The 22,342-nt window shown below is 36.9% G+C and overlaps 1 protein-coding gene across 1 annotated transcript in view; it reads right to left on the reverse strand.

Annotated features, from left to right (window-relative positions):
- Positions 1–16,574: 16,574 nt before the first annotated feature.
- The window catches only part of LOC123314280 (RING finger protein narya-like), a 39,491-nt gene continuing 33,723 nt past the window's right edge, over positions 16,575–22,342 (reverse strand). Inside the window, exon 5 of the mRNA XM_044899452.1 lies at positions 16,575–16,805. Within this exon, the coding sequence (XP_044755387.1) occupies positions 16,653–16,805 (153 nt within the window). The 3' untranslated portion in view covers positions 16,575–16,652. The remainder of the gene's footprint in view (positions 16,806–22,342) is intronic.

A 22,342-nucleotide genomic window follows, 5' to 3' on the forward strand; every position in this document is an offset into this window, starting at 1 on the left:
CGTCAAAACCCAGCAGCGGCATCGAAGTATTAAATAATTCGATGCGACACCTGGCATTCAACGACCTAAGCTTTCTCCTACAAGGCTACTCAAGGGTAGATATCTGCGTACATTTCTCTTCTCCCATCGCAGTGTTCTGCTAACGACTCCAGTCTGGAGTCATAGAGAAAGAAGGAAAAGAGTGCCGACTCAGTGGTAGAATAAATTAAGCGTGATCGAAGCGCCCTTATTGGCAGTAGGTTCGAACTAACATGTTCCGAAAATTGGCACCAGGTGGCGCATTGATCGTTTGGAATTCGCATTTTGGCGCCTCAAATCATACAATAAAACAAATTGAATTAATACTCCACTGAAAATTGATAATAAACTGTAACTTCCAGTTTATTATCAATCTTCAGTGAGGTTTTCTTCTTGTAATACTTGTTTTTAGAAATGATAATCGACAAATATCAAAATACTTTTTATTAAACATTATATTAATTAATACACATTGAGTTTTCTCAAACAAAAAGTAATGAAATAATTTAGTAATGTCAGATTAAATATTATTTTGTATAACCAAATTATTGAAGAAAAGAACATCCAGATTGAAGACTACACATAATTAATTGAATTCTTCTGACTTTCTAAAATTGCAACGATTACATCATGCATATGAGCAACGTATATACAGAATTGCTCACAAACATAACGTAAACACCCTATTCCTTAAAACTTTGTAAACGTATGAAACTCTAAAACTTGAGTTCTTAAAAGATATTCTTTGCATTGATGACACAATATACCAAAAGTTTTTTTTATAAAATACCCACTTACATAAACAAGAGCTTGGTCATCAATTTCAGCAATATTATTGGGAGGTTTTATATTTTGAAATTTTGAAAATTCAACTGAATTGGTGGGATAATTTCGATTTTCGTCACATTTAAAATCCAAAAATTTTTTCAAATCTTCAAGAATATCTATGCCATCGTCTTCACAATTTTTCCATGGCTCCTAGGTGTAATAAGGCGATTCAAAAAGCAGGTCTTAAGTGCTGATATAAATTGATATGGAGTGGGATTCGTATTCGCATGGCCATGTTGTCTGATCACAATGAAGAGATTCTCAACAGGATCTTGGTTCATCATTCTAGTTCGCAAGTATTTGAAACCAGCTTCACGACATTCATCCCACAACATAATTATACTTTCATGTGTGGTAATCCAACCTTCCTTACATCTGGGAGGTCCTCAAATTTGATATTATAAGACTTTAAGGCATTACATGTGTTTTTCAATAAATGTGGAGGATCATGTAACACAACAACTTTTTGATCACTTACAATGAAGTGAGGTCCTGGAGAATTAGTATGGCATTCATCGATCAACTGTTTAATAGCAGCTGCGTTGGTAGTGCCTTGATCACAAACTGTACAAATCACCCGAAGACTTATTTCCTGCAGAGCAACTATGAATTCTTCAATGAGAATTTTGAGATGAGTTGTCTTTATCTGATCTTCAGTAGAATAGTAGGATATTGGCTGTTTCCAAGTAGAATCGTAGTCGTTGATATTCTTGAGGTCCTGGAGAATTAGTATGGCATTCATCGATCAACTGTTTAATAGCAGCTGCGTTGGTAGTGCCTTGATCACAAACTGTACAAATCACCCGCAGACTTATTTCCTGCAGAGCAACTATGACTTCTTCAATAAGAATTTTGAGATGAGTTGTCTTCATCTGATCTTCAGTAGAATAGGATATTGGCTGTTTCCAAGTAGAATCGTAGTCGTTGATATTCTTGAGGTTCCGAGGAGGTGCAGGAATCTTAGGGGAACCGATCCCCAAGAATAGTACAAGCAAATCGTAACAATCGTACAGGAACAAAACACTTTTACTACACTGACAGTAATATAAATCTTCGTCGTTAATTATTCAATAATATTTTCATATAATATTCAATTTTGGAGCTCCAAAATGGGACGCGTGGAAAAGTACACATCCATAGACCATAATACTTGTCTCCAAAAAATAAGAAACTTCTGAAAAAAAACCAAAGAAGTCACTCGCAACATAAACTATAAGTTTGCTTGGACACGCAATGGTTTCATCTTCGTCAGAAAGGATGATAGGTCTAGGGTCGTTAGGGTCTCTAGTGAAGAACATCTATCTAAGATCGTATAAGTCCTCTGAGTTGTAGTCGGTTGTATTTTTAGTTCATTTTATTTCTGTTTTTTGTTTTCTTTTTATGGGTCTTTCTGTATGTTATCAAAATGTACGTGGTATAAAATCTAAATTGTCAGTACTCAACAGAAATTCATCTATGAGGGAATATGATATAATTTGTCTAACGGAAACTTGGCTCGATGAAAATATCTTAGACTCTGAGGTACTGAATAACTATAAAGTCTACCGACGAGATAGAAGGTCTGGCTCGTCGCTGAAGAGTAGAAGGGGTGGTGTTCTGGTGGCAGTCTAGAATAATCTCACGAGCTTTTCTGAGAGCTCCTGGTGCTCAGAAGCTGAGGACATTTGGGTAACTATACTTCCTGATCGGGGTAGCAAAGCTGGAGTTCACATTGGATGCGCCTACATCCCACCGAGACATGGTGGCGTTAACTTCCTTTACAAGTAGCCCATGTGATATAATTAATAATAATAATTGTAACGATACTTTTGTTATCTGCGGCGACTTCAACTTGCCAGAAATAAAGTGGAATATGAACCCACTAAATTCCTTCTGTATCCCAAGTAATGCTAGAGATCCTTTTTCGGCTTCCTTCGTGGACGCCATTTCCCTATCGGGCTTGAATCAGTTCAAGAGCTTTGTGAATGTCTCCGGCAATACACTTGACTTAGTTCTTATTAACCATTTCAATATGACCGATTTTCAACTCTCTGAATTCCCTCTAGTTCCTGAAGATCCAAGTCATAATACTTTACAGTTTAATATAAATCTTCCTGTTCATCATAAGAAATGTTTGGGTAATTCACGCAATCGAAATTTCAACCGTGCTGACTTTGGTGCGATAAATGAAGCTCTTGGTGCCATTGATTGGACTAGCGAGTTGTCTTATCAAGATCTAGATACTGCTGTGGATAGATTCTATGAGATTTTGGATGATATATTTGATAGTTCAGTCCCTTCCTATCCCAAATACTGCAGAAAATATCCAACTTGGTACTCCCTAGCTTCTATCAAAACCATAAGGGTAAAGAAAAAATTTCATGTGCGGTGGAAGGTGTACGCCAACTCGTTGGATTACGCTACATTCAAGCTTTTGAGGGCTAGAGCCAGGCAAGTTTTTCTGGCGATATGTGGGGAATAAAAAGGGTTCTCCTTGTTTGACAGATTCTGTCGGTACACCCAGTGGTGTCTCGACTAGCCCGCAAGAAATTTGTAATAAGTTCTCTGATTATTTTGCCTCCGTTTTTCTTCCTTCCTCGGCTATAAACTATAATGAACCTTCTGAAGGGGTTTCTCTGCATTTATGTAATTTTAGTATTGAGCGCGATGATATCCGTGCTAAGATAACGTCCATGCGCAATGGGAGTCCTCGCCCTGATGGTATTCCTTCCTCTTTCCTGAAAAATTGCTGCGATGTGATTGTTGAACCTCTATTTATTTTATTCAACAAGTCTTTAAAGGATGGTTGCTTCCCTTATAAATGGAAAGTTAGCAGTATCACCCCTATATACAAATCAGGGAATAAAAATCTTGTTGAGAACTACAGACCTATTTCTAAACTCTGCGCAATTGGTATGTTGTTTGAGAGCATCGTGACGGATTTCCTTTATTTTGATTTCAAGAATATATTGAACACCGAACAGCATGGTTTCATGAAAAATCGCTCAGTAGAGACCAATATGTCCTTATATGTGTAATATATCTTGGAGAATATGAATTCTGGACTTTCGGTTGGGGCTGTCTATACCGACTTTAGCAAGGCTTTCGATAGAATTGACCACTCCATAATGATTTCTAAGCTTGTTGGGTTTGGTGTGTGTGGGAGTCTTCTCCGGTAGTTTGGGTCCTATTTGACTAATAGACATCAGCGTGTTTGTTTGGGTGGTTTCAGATCTGAGGCGGCTCATATCACGTCGGGTGTACCTCAGGGGTCCCACTTAGGCCCATTATTTTTCTTGCTTTTTATTAATGACGTTATTAGATGTTTTAAATTTTGCAGAGTTCTTCTTTATGCCGATGATCTGAAGATGTTTCATTCTATTTCTTGTCCTAACGACACACTACGTATTCAAGAAGATTTAAATCGATTTGCTGATTTTTGCAAGGAAAACAAGCTTCTTCTCAACCTATCTAAATGCTGCTCCATTACCTTCTCCAGAAAACCCACCTCTTTGCCAGTTACATACCGAATTTTCGGTTAGCTTATTTCTAACGTCAACTCCGTGAGAGATCTGGGTGTCACGTTGGACTCCAAATTGATCTTCGATCAGCATATCTCAAATATTTCGAAAAGGGCCAATCGGATGCTTGGTTTTATATTTAGGACATCATTTGAATTCCGGAGTGCCGACGTGGCTCGCACTCTTTTCCTGGCCTACGTCAACAACATCTTATGTCTTATGTTTTGGGTCTGTTGTGTGGAATCCGCGCTATGGGATTTATATAGATAGACTGGAGGGTGTTCAGAGGAGGTTCGTGAGACATTGCTTGAGACGATTTTTTCCTCTTGTGAATAATACATCCGAAGTTTATCGGAAATTAAACTTTATTCCCCTGGAGCATCGCAGAAGGATAGCTGATGCAATGTTCACTTACAAACTGGTGAACAACAAAATTGATTGTACTCATTTCTCCCACTATGTGAGGTTGGTCGTTCCCTCTTACAACACTCGACACACGGATACATTTTTTACTGATTTTGCGAGTACTTACTATTTTCTTAATTCTCCAAATCACAGATTAATGAAAACACATAATGAGCTGTCTAAAGTCACTAACTGAGTCAGATCTGTTAGTACGATTTTCTTTTTCTTTAAATATTCAATTACTTTGTGATCTCTCGGTTGTGGATGTGATTGCATATTTTCGGTTGTTCTAATACCGAAATATCAGTTTGATAAGATTGATTCAAGGCACGTAGTGTAATCTTATATCTGTTTAATACTTTTGTAGTTTCTTTTCAAAACTCTAAAAGACTCCGTAAATCATTGTTATTTTTACACAGTACGTTACGTTGTCTTCCCCAAATTTTGATTAAATCAATTGGTAAAGCAGATTCTACCAAAGGAAGAAGCATAACAGCATATTTATCTCTAATAACCCCTAAGGTTTCTAAAGTCCTCAATTGAGTTTCTAGTTTATCAAACAGAGTGGATAAAGGTATACTTTTAGAAACATCGGAATTTTGTTGATTAAGGACCAAATCAAGTAATTTTCTCACGTAAACCTCGATCAAAAATTCGTCTCTAGCAAATCTGTTCTTCAACTGATCAATCGCTTCTAAATAATTGGAGGCCGAAGGTGGGAAACTCTCCACGAGTATTCTAGCTCGACTTCCGTCCTGCATGGCTTGAAGTAGATACTGAAATTTATCTTCTTGCATAATTTTATTATCCTCGTGAATTTCCTTGAATTGTCCCCAAAAGTTTATCCAGTTCTTGACATTCATCCCATTAAATTTTGGCAGTTCTTATTTTGGATAATTTATTTGGCGTGAATACCATCTCCTGGTTATTTATCGTATTCGTATTGTCAGATTTGAAATGTTTCAAGAATTCCTACTACAGTCGATTGATGGTTTTGAATTTCAATCAACCATTCCCGATCTCGATTCGGTTGTTTGAAGCTTCTGCACCCGAAATGATTCCAAAGTTTTCAAATTCTGAAGCAATAGTTACTCCTCTGAGTCTTCTATCTTCCGAATTATTCACGAGACTACGAGACCACTACGAGACTCTCGTACGAGATGTACATGGAATATCAGATCTCGTCTCGAGTTTCGTCTCGTTTTCGAGACGAGACGAGACTCTCGAAAACGAGACTCTCGTGGGCATCACTACAAGCCACATGCATCACTTCTGCATTCGAACATTATTTCAAATTATTCATTCCGATATTCATTTCCGATGGAAAATTCCATTAGAATTTAAATTGATAAACAATCGAACTGGATCACGGCACCTACCGAAATCTGCTGACTGGAAGGAACACGGTGCAACAAACGGGGACTTCGCAAATCCATTTGTGACCAAATAAGGAAATGTTATTTTTATTGTTATGGTTCGATTTGGTATATAAGCATAGATTGTGATTAATGAATCATCATTCACTTATTGTCTGATCAATTTACCTCACCGGCAACTTTGGAGTTAAGACATCCCTTGAACGTTCTGACTCTTGTCGTTCAGTTGCCTCAAGTGTTGTTTCAAACATAGAAGCAACACTGTTAGAAATGAAATGTTCTCGGCATTTGTACGAAAACTCTTACGCTTCAGTTAAAAGATTTGACCACGCAGACTTTTGGTTTTTAGTTGTTATAAATGCGAGATATCGGTACCGAACATTCCATGGAGCGCACGAAAAGTAATGATCCCCGCGCAGCTGTCGATCCTCCACTGAAGACAACCCCATCCCTCCCGATATATTGGCATGAAGACGCCATAAGGCAGAGGAGTCACTCTGCGCTGAAACCCCTCCAGGAGCATCAGATCGCCTCTGAGCCAATGATGCAAAAACAGGACCAGCAAATTCTAAAATTGGCCCCAGCTATGTTTTGTAAATGTGGACTACGGTAGCGACATCACATCCTTGAAAAGATTCTTGTATAATAAAAAGTAGGGGAGAGTTCCTTTGAATTGGACAGCCCATGAACCGGACGCTACAGTTTTCTACTACACTCGATAGTAATTTAGCATCCTTTACGTAAATCCCATTTTCGCAACATCGATCGAGATCTCTTGGAAAATGGCTGACCCTGTGGCTCGCGCCTTGTTGCGAAAATGGGATTTACGTAAAGGTCGTTGTTTAGACACTTTGAAATCTTTCCTGCACGAAAATATAAAATCCACATAGGTCTTTAGGCAACTAATTTTTTCTTTTCCAAATTATTCATGCATTCTAAGCTTCGGCATGCTGTTTTTGATTTCTATGGCCGACTCCCAACAAACATTGTGTCCTGTTTGGATATATCACAGATTACAGAGTAGTGTCTGTAATCTGTGATTAGTGTCCCTCTAGCATCCGACTAGAGCGGTACCAAAAAATAAATAGCTTTGTTCGTAGAGTGGTTTGCAACGGTTGTGAACTGTACAGAGCAAGCGCAATTCCATTTTAGGGTAGCGAAAATCCATTTGCGCTTACTCCAGAGCCGTCGCTAGTCAAACTAGCGCCCTAGGCAAAGCTCTAAATTGGCGCCCTATAACAGAGAAATTAACTTTGACGAAAAAAACTCCTTCAATTTTCGCAGAGGAATCTTCTCTGAAAAAATTTCGCAAAATTACACTATGTATATATTATTCACCTTTTATCAATGCTAAAAGTATTTTAAATTTTTATACTATCATTCGAAACTATGCTTTTTCTTGTTGTTGAATATGTCTCCATTGCTGATATTTTAGAAAAGATGCAATTTTTTCATACTCACTCAGTTCACGCAATTCGTCAAAGTTAATTTCTCTGTTATAGGGCGCCAATTTAGAGCTTTGCCTAGGGCGCTAGTTTGACTAGCGACGGCTCTGGAGTAAGCGCAAATGGATTTTCGCTACCCTAAAATGGAATTGCGCTTGCTCTGTACAGTTCACAACCGTTGCAAACCACTCTACGAACAAAGCTATTTATTTTTTGGTACCGCTCTAGTCGGATGCTAGAGGGACACTAATCACAGATTACAGACACTACTCTGTAATCTGTGATATATCCAAACAGGACACAATGTTTGTTGGGAGTCGGCCATAGAAATCAAAAACAGCATGCCGAAGCTTAGAATGCATGAATAATTTGGAAAAGAAAAAATTAGTTGCCTAAAGACCTATGTGGATTTTATATTTTCGTGCAGGAAAGATTTCAAAGTGTCTAAACAACGACCTTTACGTAAATCCCATTTTCGCAACAAGGCGCGAGCCACAGGGTCAGCCATTTTCCAAGAGATCTCGATCGATGTTGCGAAAATGGGATTTACGTAAAGGATGCTAAATTACTATCGAGTGTAGTAGAAAACTGTAGCGTCCGGTTCATGGGCTGTCCAATTCAAAGGAACTCTCCCCTACTTTTTATTATACAAGAATCTTTTCAAGGATGTGATGTCGCTACCGTAGTCCACATTTACAAAACATAGCTGGGGCCAATTTTAGAATTTGCTGGTCCTGTTTTTGCATCATTGGCTCAGAGGCGATCTGATGCTCCTGGAGGGGTTTCAGCGCAGAGTGACTCCTCTGCCTTATGGCGTCTTCATGCCAATATATCGGGAGGGATGGGGTTGTCTTCAGTGGAGGATCGACAGCTGCGCGGGGATCATTACTTTTCGTGCGCTCCATGGAATGTTCGGTACCGATATCTCGCATTTATAACAACTAAAAACCAAAAGTCTGCGTGGTCAAATCTTTTAACTGAAGCGTAAGAGTTTTCGTACAAATGCCGAGAACATTTCATTTCTAACAGTGTTGCTTCTATGTTTGAAACAACACTTGAGGCAACTGAACGACAAGAGTCAGAACGTTCAAGGGATGTCTTAACTCCAAAGTTGCCGGTGAGGTAAATTGATCAGACAATAAGTGAATGATGATTCATTAATCACAATCTATGCTTATATACCAAATCGAACCATAACAATAAAAATAACATTTCCTTATTTGGTCACAAATGGATTTGCGAAGTCCCCGTTTGTTGCACCGTGTTCCTTCCAGTCAGCAGATTTCGGTAGGTGCCGTGATCCAGTTCGATTGTTTATCAATTTAAATTCTAATGGAATTTTCCATCGGAAATGAATATCGGAATGAATAATTTGAAATAATGTTCGAATGCAGAAGTGATGCATGTGGCTTGTAGTGATGCCCACGAGAGTCTCGTTTTCGAGAGTCTCGTCTCGTCTCGAAAACGAGACGAAACTCGAGACGAGATCTGATATTCCATGTACATCTCGTACGAGAGTCTCGTAGTGGTCTCGTAGTCTCGTGAATAATTCGGAAGATAGAAGACTCAGAGGAGTAACTATTGCTTCAGAATTTGAAAACTTTGGAATCATTTCGGGTGCAGAAGCTTCAAACAACCGAATCGAGATCGGGAATGGTTGATTGAAATTCAAAACCATCAATCGACTGTAGTAGGAATTCTTGAAACATTTCAAATCTGACAATACGAATACGATAAATAACCAGGAGATGGTATTCACGCTAAATAAATTATCCAAAATAAGAACTGCCAAAATTTAATGGGATGAATGTCAAGAACTGGATAAACTTTTGGGGACAATTCAAGGAAATTCACGAGGATAATAAAATTATGCAAGAAGATAAATTTCAGTATCTACTTCAAGCCATGCAGGACGGAAGTCGAGCTAGAATACTCGTGGAGAGTTTCCCACCTTCGGCCTCCAATTATTTAGAAGCGATTGATCAGTTGAAGAACAGATTTGCTAGAGACGAATTTTTGATCGAGGTTTACGTGAGAAAATTACTTGATTTGGTCCTTAATCAACAAAATTCCGATGTTTCTAAAAGTATACCTTTATCCACTCTGTTTGATAAACTAGAAACTCAATTGAGGACTTTAGAAACCTTAGGGGTTATTAGAGATAAATATGCTGTTATGCTTCTTCCTTTGGTAGAATCTGCTTTACCAATTGATTTAATCAAAATTTGGGGAAGACAACGTAACGTACTGTGTAAAAATAACAATGATTTACGGAGTCTTTTAGAGTTTTGAAAAGAAACTACAAAAGTATTAAACAGATATAAGATTACACTACGTGCCTTGAATCAATCTTATCAAACTGATATTTCGGTATTAGAACAACCGAAAATATGCAATCACATCCACAACCGAGAGATCACAAAGTAATTGAATATTTAAAGAAAAAGAAAATCGTACTAACAGATCTGACTCATTTAGTGACTTTAGACAGCTCATTATGTGTTTTCATTAATCTGTGAATTGGAGAATTAAGAAAATAGTAAGTACTCGCAAAATCAGTAAAAAATGTATCCGTGTGTCGAGTGTTGTAAGAGGGAACGACCAACCTCACATAGTGGGACAAATGAGTACAATCAATTTTGTTGTTCACCAGTTTGTAAGTGAACATTGCATCAGCTATCCTTCTGCGATGCTCCAGGGGAATAAAGTTTAATTTCCGATAAACTTCGGCTGTATTATTCACAAGAGGAAAAAATCGTCTCAAGCAATGTCTCACGAACCTCCTCTGAACACCCTCCAGTCTATCTATATAAATCCCATAGCGCGGATTCCACACAACAGACCCAAAACATAAGACATAAGATGTTGTTGACGTAGGCCAGGAAAAGAGTGCGAGCCACGTCGGCACTCCGGAATTCAAATGATGTCCTAAATATAAAACCAAGCATCCGATTGGCCCTTTTCGAAATATTTGAGATATGCTGATCGAAGATCAATTTGGAGTCCAACGTGACACCCAGATCTCTCACGGAGTTGACGTTAGAAATAAGCTAACCGAAAATTCGGTATGTAACTGGCAAAGAGGTGGGTTTTCTGGAGAAGGTAATGGAGCAGCATTTAGATAGGTTGAGAAGAAGCTTGTTTTCCTTGCAAAAATCAGCAAATCGATTTAAATCTTCTTGAATACGTAGTGTGTCGTTAGGACAAGAAATAGAATGAAACATCTTCAGATCATCGGCATAAAGAAGAACTCTGCAAAATTTAAAACATCTAATAACGTCATTAATAAAAAGCAAGAAAAATAATGGGCCTAAGTGGGACCCCTGAGGTACACCCGACGTGATATGAGCCGCCTCAGATCTGAAACCACCCAAACAAACACGCTGATGTCTATTAGTCAAATAGGACCCAAACTACCGGAGAAGACTCCCACACACACCAAACCCAACAAGCTTAGAAATCATTATGGAGTGGTCAATTCTATCGAGAGCCTTGCTAAAGTCGGTATAGACAGCCCCAACCGAAAGTCCAGAATTCATATTCTCCAAGATATATTACACATATAAGGACATATTGGTCTCTACTGAGCGATTTTTCATGAAACCATGCTGTTCGGTGTTCAATATATTCTTGAAATCAAAATAAAGGAAATCCGTCACGATGCTCTCAAACAACATACCAATCGCTAGTCAAACTAGCGCCCTAGGCAAAGCTCTAAATTGGCGCCCTATAACAGAGAAATTAACTTTGACGAATTGCGTGAACTGAGTGAGTATGAAAAAATTGCATCTTTTCTAAAATATCAGCAATGGAGACATATTCAACAACAAGAAAAAGCATAGTTTCGAATGATAGTATAAAAATTTAAAATACTTTTAGCATTGATAAAAGGTGAATAATATATACATAGTGTAATTTTGCGAAATTTTTTCAGAGAAGATTCCTCTGCGAAAATTGAAGGAGTTTTCTACATAAACTAATAAACCTCTTCCTTTGAAAAGTTTCAAGCTGCATGAGAATGAGAAAAAAAAATACTTATTATTTTTTTTCTCGAAAGTGTTGGAGAGTTGTTGAAATCATATTTTTGTGGGTATCTACCAATAAGAAGACTACAATAGATATCAAAGCGACTTTACAACCGTAGGATGCTAGATTTTTTTGTTTCAATCGTTCATGCACAAACGTCGTATTTTATTTTTGTCAGGGAAAAATTGCTTTTACGGGCATAATACAAGAGTCTTAAATGACTTGCAATGAATCGTTCTCTTTTCAACACATATTTTCAAATTGAGAAATTCTGAAAAGATCTAGTTGAAAAATGGAATAGTGGTTGCATGTTTTACCCTTTAAAAAAACACAACAAAATTGAAAAAATATTCATGGGGAACCTTTTTATCGGTTAAACATGCCCACAAAATGCCATTCCTTCCAGGTTTTAATTTCTTCCATTTATTTGGGTCCTGAACATATTCAGCGAATGATGAAAAGAAAACGAAAGCTGAGTTATATTGAATTAGATACAATTATTTATTGAAAACATTCTTTTTAAATTCTGAAAAATCAAAGAACTTCATTTTTCTTTAAACCCCATAGGGTCCAAACGTATTCCCTGAGTTGCGAAGATATTACGAATATGAAATATTGAATGTATTATCATTATTCAATTCTTTAAAGGATTCCCTATAAATTTCTACCCTGTTACCCGGTGCCGAAACAAGGCTTGAAAAATACCCAGTTATAAAGATCTTTGATAACTTATTTTGCACAAACAATAAGCATAAATGATGGTATAATTAATTGATTGATTCAGGAATGATATCTGAACTTTTCCTTTCTTCACATACGATTCGTACGAATACTTAATATAAATATGGAAATAAAATACTTTTTCAAGTATTACACACTCCACCCCGAAATCAAGTTTCTGAATACTGATTGGAGAATTGAAAATGAAAATAATGTGCGAAATGTGAAAGAAGCCGCCCCAAAAACCCTACAGTAGTCGGCCATATTTATCAAAGCGGAGCCGAAAACTTTGATAAGTTATAACAAAAATATCTCTTAAAAGTGGCCACTACAATGCGGACCGTATAGGCTGTCTGGGATATTTATGAGAAGAATGCGAATGCGGCACCTTTGATGGTTTTTTTTATTGCCCCTGCAGTAGCGTAGCTAGGTAGTCAAGGGCCCTGGTGCAAAAAAAGGTGGGGCCCCCTAATAAATTAGTTTGTTTTTATCTAGTCGAAATATGAATACTTCAATGCAAAGCCACTTTATCATGATTTCTTGTATGAACCCGACACGAGTGTCTTTCGTGAGAATAGTTCTACAATTATTGAGGAAAATACTTGAATGAATACCATTTTCCAAAATGACTCTTCTATACGAATTTCATCTTCAATTTCCTTATCAATAGTATAATTTTTTTTCCAACGTTCATACACAGCACATGCTTCCACATGTCCACTCGAAACTGTGTTCAATTCTTCCTGATAAATGTTCCCAATCCCGAATGCCTGTACACCATAAACTTTTTCCATAACCAGCAGGGTTGACAATAGGCAGCGTCTAGTATTTTAGAATAACAGAGCCAATACTGATGAACTAATTTACATTTAGGAGTTGAAAAGTAGTATGATGGCCCCATAGCCCCCACATCAAGAATTTGACGTTTTTCATCCGAACTCCCTAGTTGTTCACATTTTCGAAAAATGATGATGTTGACAACACCCTCTCTTTTACCTATGGCATGCAGACATCGTCATCTGCACTATCCGCAGCGATGTTTTCATCGGAAAAACTATTCCAAATTTTCTTCATCACTATCAATATCAATAGAAATATTTGGGTCATACTACTTGTACTTGTAGAAGGCTCAATAAAAAATTTGTCGATTTTGAGTAATTTTTGTTTACTCCTTAAATATGATGCAAGGGCGGATTTAGGGGGGGGGTGGCACGGAGGCACTAAAGAAAAGAGTAGGGTTAAGGAAATGAACTTGAAGTTCACTTGATCATTTCTCACAGTTACCGTTGATTTTTTGCTCGTCTGCCCGTTGTGCCTACCCCAAAAAAATATCCTGGATCCGCCCTTGATATAAAGCGAAAAAATTCTTATATAATGACCAAACTGCTGGGAAAAAAAGATCTAAGGATCCAAAAAACCATTTCAGTAATTCCAAAATTTTAATCAATCTCTAAAACAAGAACTGATATTGAGCTTCATCAAAAATAGTAAATACCTGCTTATAACCAGAAAACACAAGCCTCGCACAACGATGGATTTTTCAGACTTAAAGCGATTGACAATGCTGCGGAAAAATGATGAAAAAATTATAAAAAACTTGCTGGGCTGAAAAAAAGCCAATAATGAGTAGAGTAATTTCAAAGCGCTTTTAGTAATTCCTTAACAAAAAGGAATACACAGCCCCGAAGCACCAAAGTAGCAGAATTTTTTGTAGAATTTGGAACTGTTCACGACGAGAGAGTTGAACAAATAATTGATCAGCATAATATTTTTCTTCCGATTTTGAAGCTTAATTAACAAATTACAAATAACCAAATTGCCTTCTAAAGGCATGTAAATAGAAAATAAATGTGCAGTTCAATCTGGGTTGGCAAGGGGAGAGCGGGCGGTAACGATGACAACAGATGTTTTTTATTTTACCCAGTAATACCAGAGGCAAAAATGTACCTGATATGATAAGGCACAAGAGAACTGAAATCTCCGTAGCGTAGCAATTTTTAATGAATTCAATGTATGTGAATAAATTTCTAGTGAAATAATCAATTGAAATAGATACTCATTATAATTTGTTCATATAATTGTAGACAGAAAAAAAATTAATTCAAAAAATTCTCTATGAAATGTTTTTAAAACATTTCAAACGGAATTTGCAGGTCAGCCCTCTTGGGGGCCTAATATACAATCCTTTAAAAATATCAGTGTGCTCAATAATTTTTATTCGACAAATAAATGGAAGTTTCGTAAAATTGGGAGTTTGCATCAATCAACCAACCACTTTTCATTACCTTTGAAATCTTTTCAATGTTTTGAAGTACCTACAATTGGGAACAATTATTTTTTGCTTTCATGAGAGAAAACAAATCTCCATCAAGATCGCGATTAACGCACGAATATTCGGACGCAGTTCACCCATCAAATAGTAAAAGTGGTAAAGGCAAGATGTTAAATACCTGGTAAAAACATTATTATTTTTACTTTTTTGTATTTCAGTAAATATAAGTAGGGGAGACTGGGGAGGGTTGATACGTTTTTTGAAATTTTTATTTTGGAAAATGAATTATATGAAGAAACAGGACTTTTCTTATATTATATAATTCTTCAATTAATCGTTCAACAAAATAAATATAGAAGTCTCAAAACATATTCCGTACAGAACGTTGAACACAAAAACATCCAAACTGTCTCAAGCCTCCCCACATATGGGAGGCTTGATACGATGTACTGGGAGGTATGAGACACAAATTGAAAATATAAGTTCCATTGGCATCACTTGCAAATGTCACAAATAAACATTTTTGTGCCTTTTATATAACACCGGCAAATTCTTAAGCGCGCCATTGCGAGCACACCTGACACTTGATCCAGAATTCGTTTGATCTAGAGAATGAAAATGAACCATTGCAATATATATAGGCTACATCTTCGCCCTCTCAGTCATATTCTTCAACTGTGTCATCCTCATTGTCCGAAATACCCCGGTCTACATACTTTTTCTTTTGTATACCTCTTTTGTTTGATTTTCTTGGTTCTTGTTCTGCCTCGGCTATGTATGCTGCTGGATGTACTAGGATTATTTAGCTCAGTAGGTAGGTCAGCAATGATACTGGTTTGCTTTGGACCCATAGGTGTAGAAAAATCAGGAAATGGTCGGTTAGTCACTTCCGCACAGGAAAAGTCGGCCGCGTTAAATATATGGGGATTGTACGGATAAATTCCAGTTGTTAAAAATCCCCTTGATATTTTGGATGGTGAAAACGCCTTCATGTAGGCCTATCCAACTAGCTACGGAATATTTTTTGAAGATGATACATGTATCAAGCCTCCCCACGAGAAATGTCTCAAACCTCCCTGAAAGCAATTTTTAAAGTGATTTATATTTTCATCTTATACTCATATATTTTGAAAACCGAATAAAACTGTAAATTGAGTAGTTTCATGCATATTTCCCAGTGAAATGTTTGTTTATGCCGAAGAATTAATGCATCATCATCAAACCCTTAGGTAACTTGAGTAAAAACTTACAATTTCTCACCTCGAAACACTCTTTGTTGAATATTTCACAAACAAACCACTGTTAGCCTTACAGATTAACGTCACGCAATGCACTCTGCCAAAGAATCGTGTTCACTAGTATAATACTTTTGAAAACGGCTACAGACCGCGGATATAAGCCTGTATCAAGCCTCCCCATGTATCAATGCTCCCTAGATATTCAGTAGTTTGTCTTTGCAAGATTAAGTTGTATACTGTTTGTCATTCAATGAATATAATTTCTTTGATAATATTTTCAGTAGTTCTTCATTGAGATAGGGTTTTGCGGTCAATTTAGAAAACGGTCTTTATGGTTATGGCCCACCTGTCACATTGAGTTCAACATGGCTGACCTAGCTGATATTCTAAAATGGGTAGTCTGAAGCATTTCGCAATTATATTTATGAATTCGCAACAAATTTCTTTTCGGTATAAAATAAACTTTTTGGAAGTGGCGTGAAGTCTTAAGTGGACGAGTTTCATAACAACCGGTCGGACAATCCAGAGATTACACGTACAAACCATGGAGATAGAATAGATTATTCAAAAAAGACATGCAGACAGACAAAAATTTCCAAAAGAGGTTACGTGCAAAAAAAAAACAGAAACCTCAGAAAAAGTTAAATAGTATTCTAAAATTACACACAGAAACTCCAATCTCATCAATCAGTGTAGATTCACCTGACTTAAATAAAATGGAAATTTACTTTAATGAAACAAATATGAGAAAGACAATAGCTTTTAAATAATTCACCTACAAAGACTAATCTAAGCAAAACAAATTCAATACAATACAGTACAAATTATATCTTATTAAACTTATTTTTCATTTGTAGTTCTTGCAATGAAGACATAGGTCCAAGAGGAAATCGATGAACCGCTACAGAAGGCTTCATTCTTCCCGCCATGGGTACAACTTGAAGTGGAGATATTCCTGGAGTCATGGAACTGATACTCTAAAAAAAAATCGACCTTCGTTATTTGTTAACAACACTTCTGCATTCAAGTAAAGTTGCAGTACAGTACATTTGGTGCTGGAAAGGTGTTCCGAGAATGGATTTAATAGATTTCGGTGGGTCCAATTTAAAAAAAATGGCGCCTGAAAGTAGTTTTTTGACAATATCGCTTTTCCAATTCATTTAACGATAAAAATATAATACAGGGTGTTCATGACTAGTTTTCAAGGAGTGATTCCTTGTCAAAAAATAGGGTGGCTTTCTCATATAAACTTTTATATTTTGGGTCCCTTTGCTTAGCTACAGACCCTAAAGATGGAGCCCGAAAAGCAGGAAAACTGGCAGGAATGAAAAAAAGCAGATTGCGAGAAGGCATTGAATAAATTTTGGTAGTATTCCTCTATGATTGCAAAGATTAGAAAAAGCCACACAAAAAACTTTTTTTCCATATTTATATTTTACAAATAAAATTTACTTTTGGATAGCTTGATCCATTCTTAACAAATAACAAATAAGGTCTCATGAAATTTCACATAAAATTCACGGTTCTCGAGGAAAAAGTAATTTATTATCATGACTGCGTTTTAGTGGCAGGAATTATTTCCGAACTAGAACTTATCTAGTGAGAGGATGTCATTTTGTCCTGGCAACCGACTAGTATTGATTAACATTGAATCAATTACAATTATTTTTTGATTCGTCTTACCATTGTTATGTTTGTGTAAGGACAACAATATTCGATATACAGGGTGTCCCGGATAAGATGGGAAATATTTTAATGTGAGATAGAGAACACCTAGGGGAGCACGAAAAACTTCCATATGTAGTATCTAGGAGTTAAAGATTCTGATTAACAGGGTGTTCCAAATTTGAGCGGAATCACCGATTTATCCGAAATTCTATTTTTACGTATACATTTTTTTCAAATAAATATTTTTTCTTAGATTTCAAAGTAAGCAAAGACCGTGTGTTTTATGCTGTGCTAATGCATCAGGAACCCATAAGCTCAAGTTAGCAGTCATCGGAAAATCCAAAAATCCGAGGGCTTTTGAAAATGTAAAAACACTGCCTGTTGATTATTATAATCAAAAGGCAGCTTGGATGGATAGAGTAATTTTTAAAAAGTGGTTTTTCGAAAAATTTATACCCCAAGTTAAAGATTATTTGGATAATGCGCCATCGCATCCTGATGTTGAACAACTGAAGTCAGCAGATGGGAACATATTTGCAGCATATTTTCCTCCGAATGTAACATGTATTGCCTAACCAATGGACCAAGGCGTTATAGAGACGCGTCTTTTTCCTATAGAAAGGTTCTATAGGAAAGATCAAAGATTATAGAGTCTCTATAATCTTTGGGAAAGATCTTATGCTTCAACTGTTGGGAGAATGTGGCATTATGGAGTTTTGGAAACTTCTAAATTTCAAAGAAGCAATTTTGTATTTGTAGCTCGCGCTTGGAGTGAAGTGAAAGCGACTACAATTAAAAAAGCATTTTATAAAATAATGACTTTAGAAGATATATCAGATGCAGAAGGTACTGAAGACGATAATAATGACTTTGTTTATTGTTTATTGTTGTTAATCAGGACACATACAGGTAATTAAATACCCAAAAAATGGTCACAATTTAGATAAAAAAAAAAATAGAAGTACCTTAAAAAAAAAAAATTGCTGGAGAATTAAAATTACGTATTCAATATAAAAAGAAAAAACCACCACAACAGTATACATCATCTATGTGGGCCGAAAGTCAGAATACCGCGATCAATGGTAAGATGTGATAAAATAACTCTTTAGCCTTGACTTGACCGAAATTGTGCTGAGAAAAAATGGGTCAATTACTTCTTTAAAGCTGTTACATTGACTGAGCATTCTATGAACAGGAGAGTTCATAGCGCTATTGGTTTGTCTCTTCGGTATGTGAAAGATGTCAAATTGCCTAATCCTCTTTATTGGAGCGTAAATATTCAGTCTGGAGGTGATGAAGATACTTTCCAGGTCCCCATTTATCAATTTCCGAAGAAATATGATGTCACCAATACATCTGCGATCCTCAAGTTTGATCATATTAAAATATCGCAATCTTCTATTGTAATTTTCAGGATCCCCCCGACTCAAATTCATATTACACTTAAATCCTAAAAATCTCAAGAATCTACGTTGAACCTTTTCAAGACGATTAATATACACCAAATAACATGGATTCCATACAATAGATGCGAAGTTCAATTTATTGAAAACATAAGCAAAATAAAGACAGATGATTGCTCTGCAGTTAGAGAAGCATCTACTCTGCCTCAGTATAAATCCTAACATTCTATTGCATGAAGTGACAACACAATCAACATGTATATCAAATTTCAACTTTGAGTCAAATGTTACTCCCAGATCCCTCACGTGTGATGACCGCTTCAAGATGACATCATGCAACATGTACTGGTATGAAAAGATATTTAAATTCCTAGTATAGGAAATTACCTGACATTTTGCTAGGTTCAAGTAGAGACCCCCTGTCTCACAAAAACGCATGAAAGCATTTAAATCATCCTGCAGAAACCGGCAGTCGTGCTCACCTCTGATTCGGAAGAATATTTTTAGATCGTCAGCAAAAAGTAAGATTTGACAGGTTTTAAAACAGTTTATTATGTTATTAATGTAAATAACGAAGAGTAGGGGACCTAATTGGGAACCCTGAGGAACACCAGAAGTTGACATGAAATACCTGGATTTAAAACCTTCTATAGAAACGTACTGTGACCGATTAAGTAAATATGATTCAAACCACCGAAGAAGCGAGCCGCAAACCCCAACCGCCAGCAGTCTGGAAAACAATTTTTGAGTACTTATCCTATCAAAGGCTTTGCTGAAATCAGTATATATGCAGTCCACCTGAATTCCACAATCAAGGTTCTCCTGCAAATACTCAACGAAAGATACCAAATTTGTTTCTATTGAGCGACCCTTAACAAAACCGTGCTGTTCAGGAATGATCTGAGTTTTTACCAAATGAAACAAATGTGGATAAATCAATGTTTCGAAAATCCTCTCGAAGATACACAGCTTGCTAATTGGTCTGTAGTTCTCAATCTGATCTCTACTGCCGGATTTAAATATGGGGGTAATGGAGGCTACCTTCCATCGGTTCGGGAAAACTCCACTTTCCAGCGATTTGTTAAAAATGATTGTCAAAGGATACGATAATTGTACACTGCAAGCTTGAACAAAGCAACCAGGAATTAAATCCGGCCCTGAACCTTTCCGAACATTCAATCCTCTGAGCGCTGCCTCCACATCATCTCTTGCTAAAGTAATATGACTTAGATTACATGTACTGAATTGACTGTACCGGTCGCTATCATCATCAATATTGCTGTTCGATTGTACATAAACACTTCCGAAGAATTTAGCGAAGAGATTACTTATTTCATGAGCTCCAGTTGCGGTTTCATCATTCAACGACATAGAGTTAGGATAGGTGGAAAACTTATTCTTAGAAGAGACAAAATCAAAGAATTTTTTTTGGATTATTCAACAAATCAGACTCAATTGAATCTTTATAGTTTTCGAAATCTTGTTTGACTGAATATTTGCATCTAGAGCGTAGAGTCCTAAATTCAAGCTGATCGGATATATTATGATATATTTTCCACTTTTTATGGAATTTCCTCTTACGTTCAATTCAATTCAATAGTCTCATAGGAGAAGTATGATGGAAATCTTCTATTCTTTCTGACCTTCGGCACACAAAGCTGATAACATCATAAAGAATTTCGTAAAGAATATCAACATCAATATTTACATCTTCATTACACAACAAATGTTCCCACGGAATATCATCAAGAGAGTGCCTTATGAGGTCATAGTCTGCGCGTCTGTCGTTATGAACATAGAAAACCCCAACATTTTTTACGCATGTAAAATTCTTAATGTCGAATGAGAATTCAATTGATGGATGAAATCTATCTTCAGCAATCAGGGGAACGTCACATTTTTGAACATTACTAATTAGGTAATTATTACATAGAATTAAGTCAAGAACTCTTCCATTACAATTTGGTACCGCATTAAACTGAACAAGTTCAAGAAATGAAAAACTATCAGTAAGATCCTCACTTCTGGGAGTGACATTGACCGCTTCAAGTCCACCACATGAGTGACTCTTCACCCAAGATATATCTGACAGATTGAAATCACCCACAATAATTACAAGGTGATTGGATAATTTTTGTTTGATGTGAAACAGTTTAGTTGAAAAATAGAGAGCAGCATCCACATTCCCTGGAGGAATGTAAACGCAACAAAGTAAAATTTTCATATTATTTAGATAGAGTTTCACCCACACATCCTCAGCCTCACTCTGAAATTCACACACCAACGACGGCTTGAGATAACTCTTTATCGCGACGAAAACTCCACCTCCGTCCTTCTTCACACTAAGTGCTGAAGACCGATCTCTTCGGAAGATTGAATATTGTCCAGTATCAACAACCTCACTGTCATAAATGTTATCATTCAGCCACGTTTCCGTAATGAAAATTATGTCATGATCACTAGCAACTGCACTCAACTTAAACTCATTCAGTTTAGTTCTTAATCCACGGACGTTTTGATAATATGCAGTAAGCACCATCAGTACAACTATCTCTCAAAAAAAAAAAAAAATAAACACATTCAAGTCCAAAAATAGAGAAGTCGAATCACAATCGCGTTAAGGCAGACTCGGAAGAAATATGTATTATTTTGGATGAGTCATCCTTGCGAACAAGCACATTTCCGTTCTGGGTCCAAACGTACTTATACCCTTTGATTTTGGCAGTTGAACGGGCTTCCTTGAAAATCATTTTATCGGACAGTGTTAAATGCTCATTAATATATAGTCTGTCTGCTATACCATCAACCGATAATCCAGCAGCAGTTGCATTTTCGGAAAGACGCTTTCTCTTATATGCAGCGAGAAAATCATCGCGCTTAGACCTGGAAATAAACCGCACTACAATATTTTTTGGCTTGTTCTTCAAGCTAGTGGGAACTCTAGCGACAAAATCAATAGAATCAGGGTCAACCTGAACATTTATGGAAGATCCAATGGTTGACACCGTCTCAACCAGATTCTCATTGTGTCGAATAGGGACGTTCTGTATTTCGAGATTGTTCAGACGGTTGAATCGCTCCATACCGTCCAGCCTAGAACTGAGGGTGGTGACCTGCTTCCTCAAAACTTCATTTTCTTTTTCCAATTTAGAAATTGTGGCAATCGCTTCATTGAAATGAAGCAGCTTCTCTTCGAAGTCGCTAATTTTGTCAGAGCAAAAATTTACGGATCTTTTTAATCCCTTTACCTCCTTAGTCAGTTGGCCAATTAGGAAGGCAAAGTTTTCCTGGGCAGAACGATCAGCATCCGCTCGATCATTCATGTCGCTCGCACATATCGAAGTGACGGGAAACTGTACCGGACCCGGGCGGGATCCGATCTCCACCTCATCGCCGCAGCCTGCCGCGCCATCCTCACGTGAAGGATTCCCGAGAGACTGTTG

This window comes from Coccinella septempunctata, chromosome 5, assembly GCF_907165205.1.
Source record: "Coccinella septempunctata chromosome 5, icCocSept1.1, whole genome shotgun sequence".
Lineage (NCBI taxonomy): Eukaryota > Metazoa > Arthropoda > Insecta > Coleoptera > Coccinellidae > Coccinella > Coccinella septempunctata.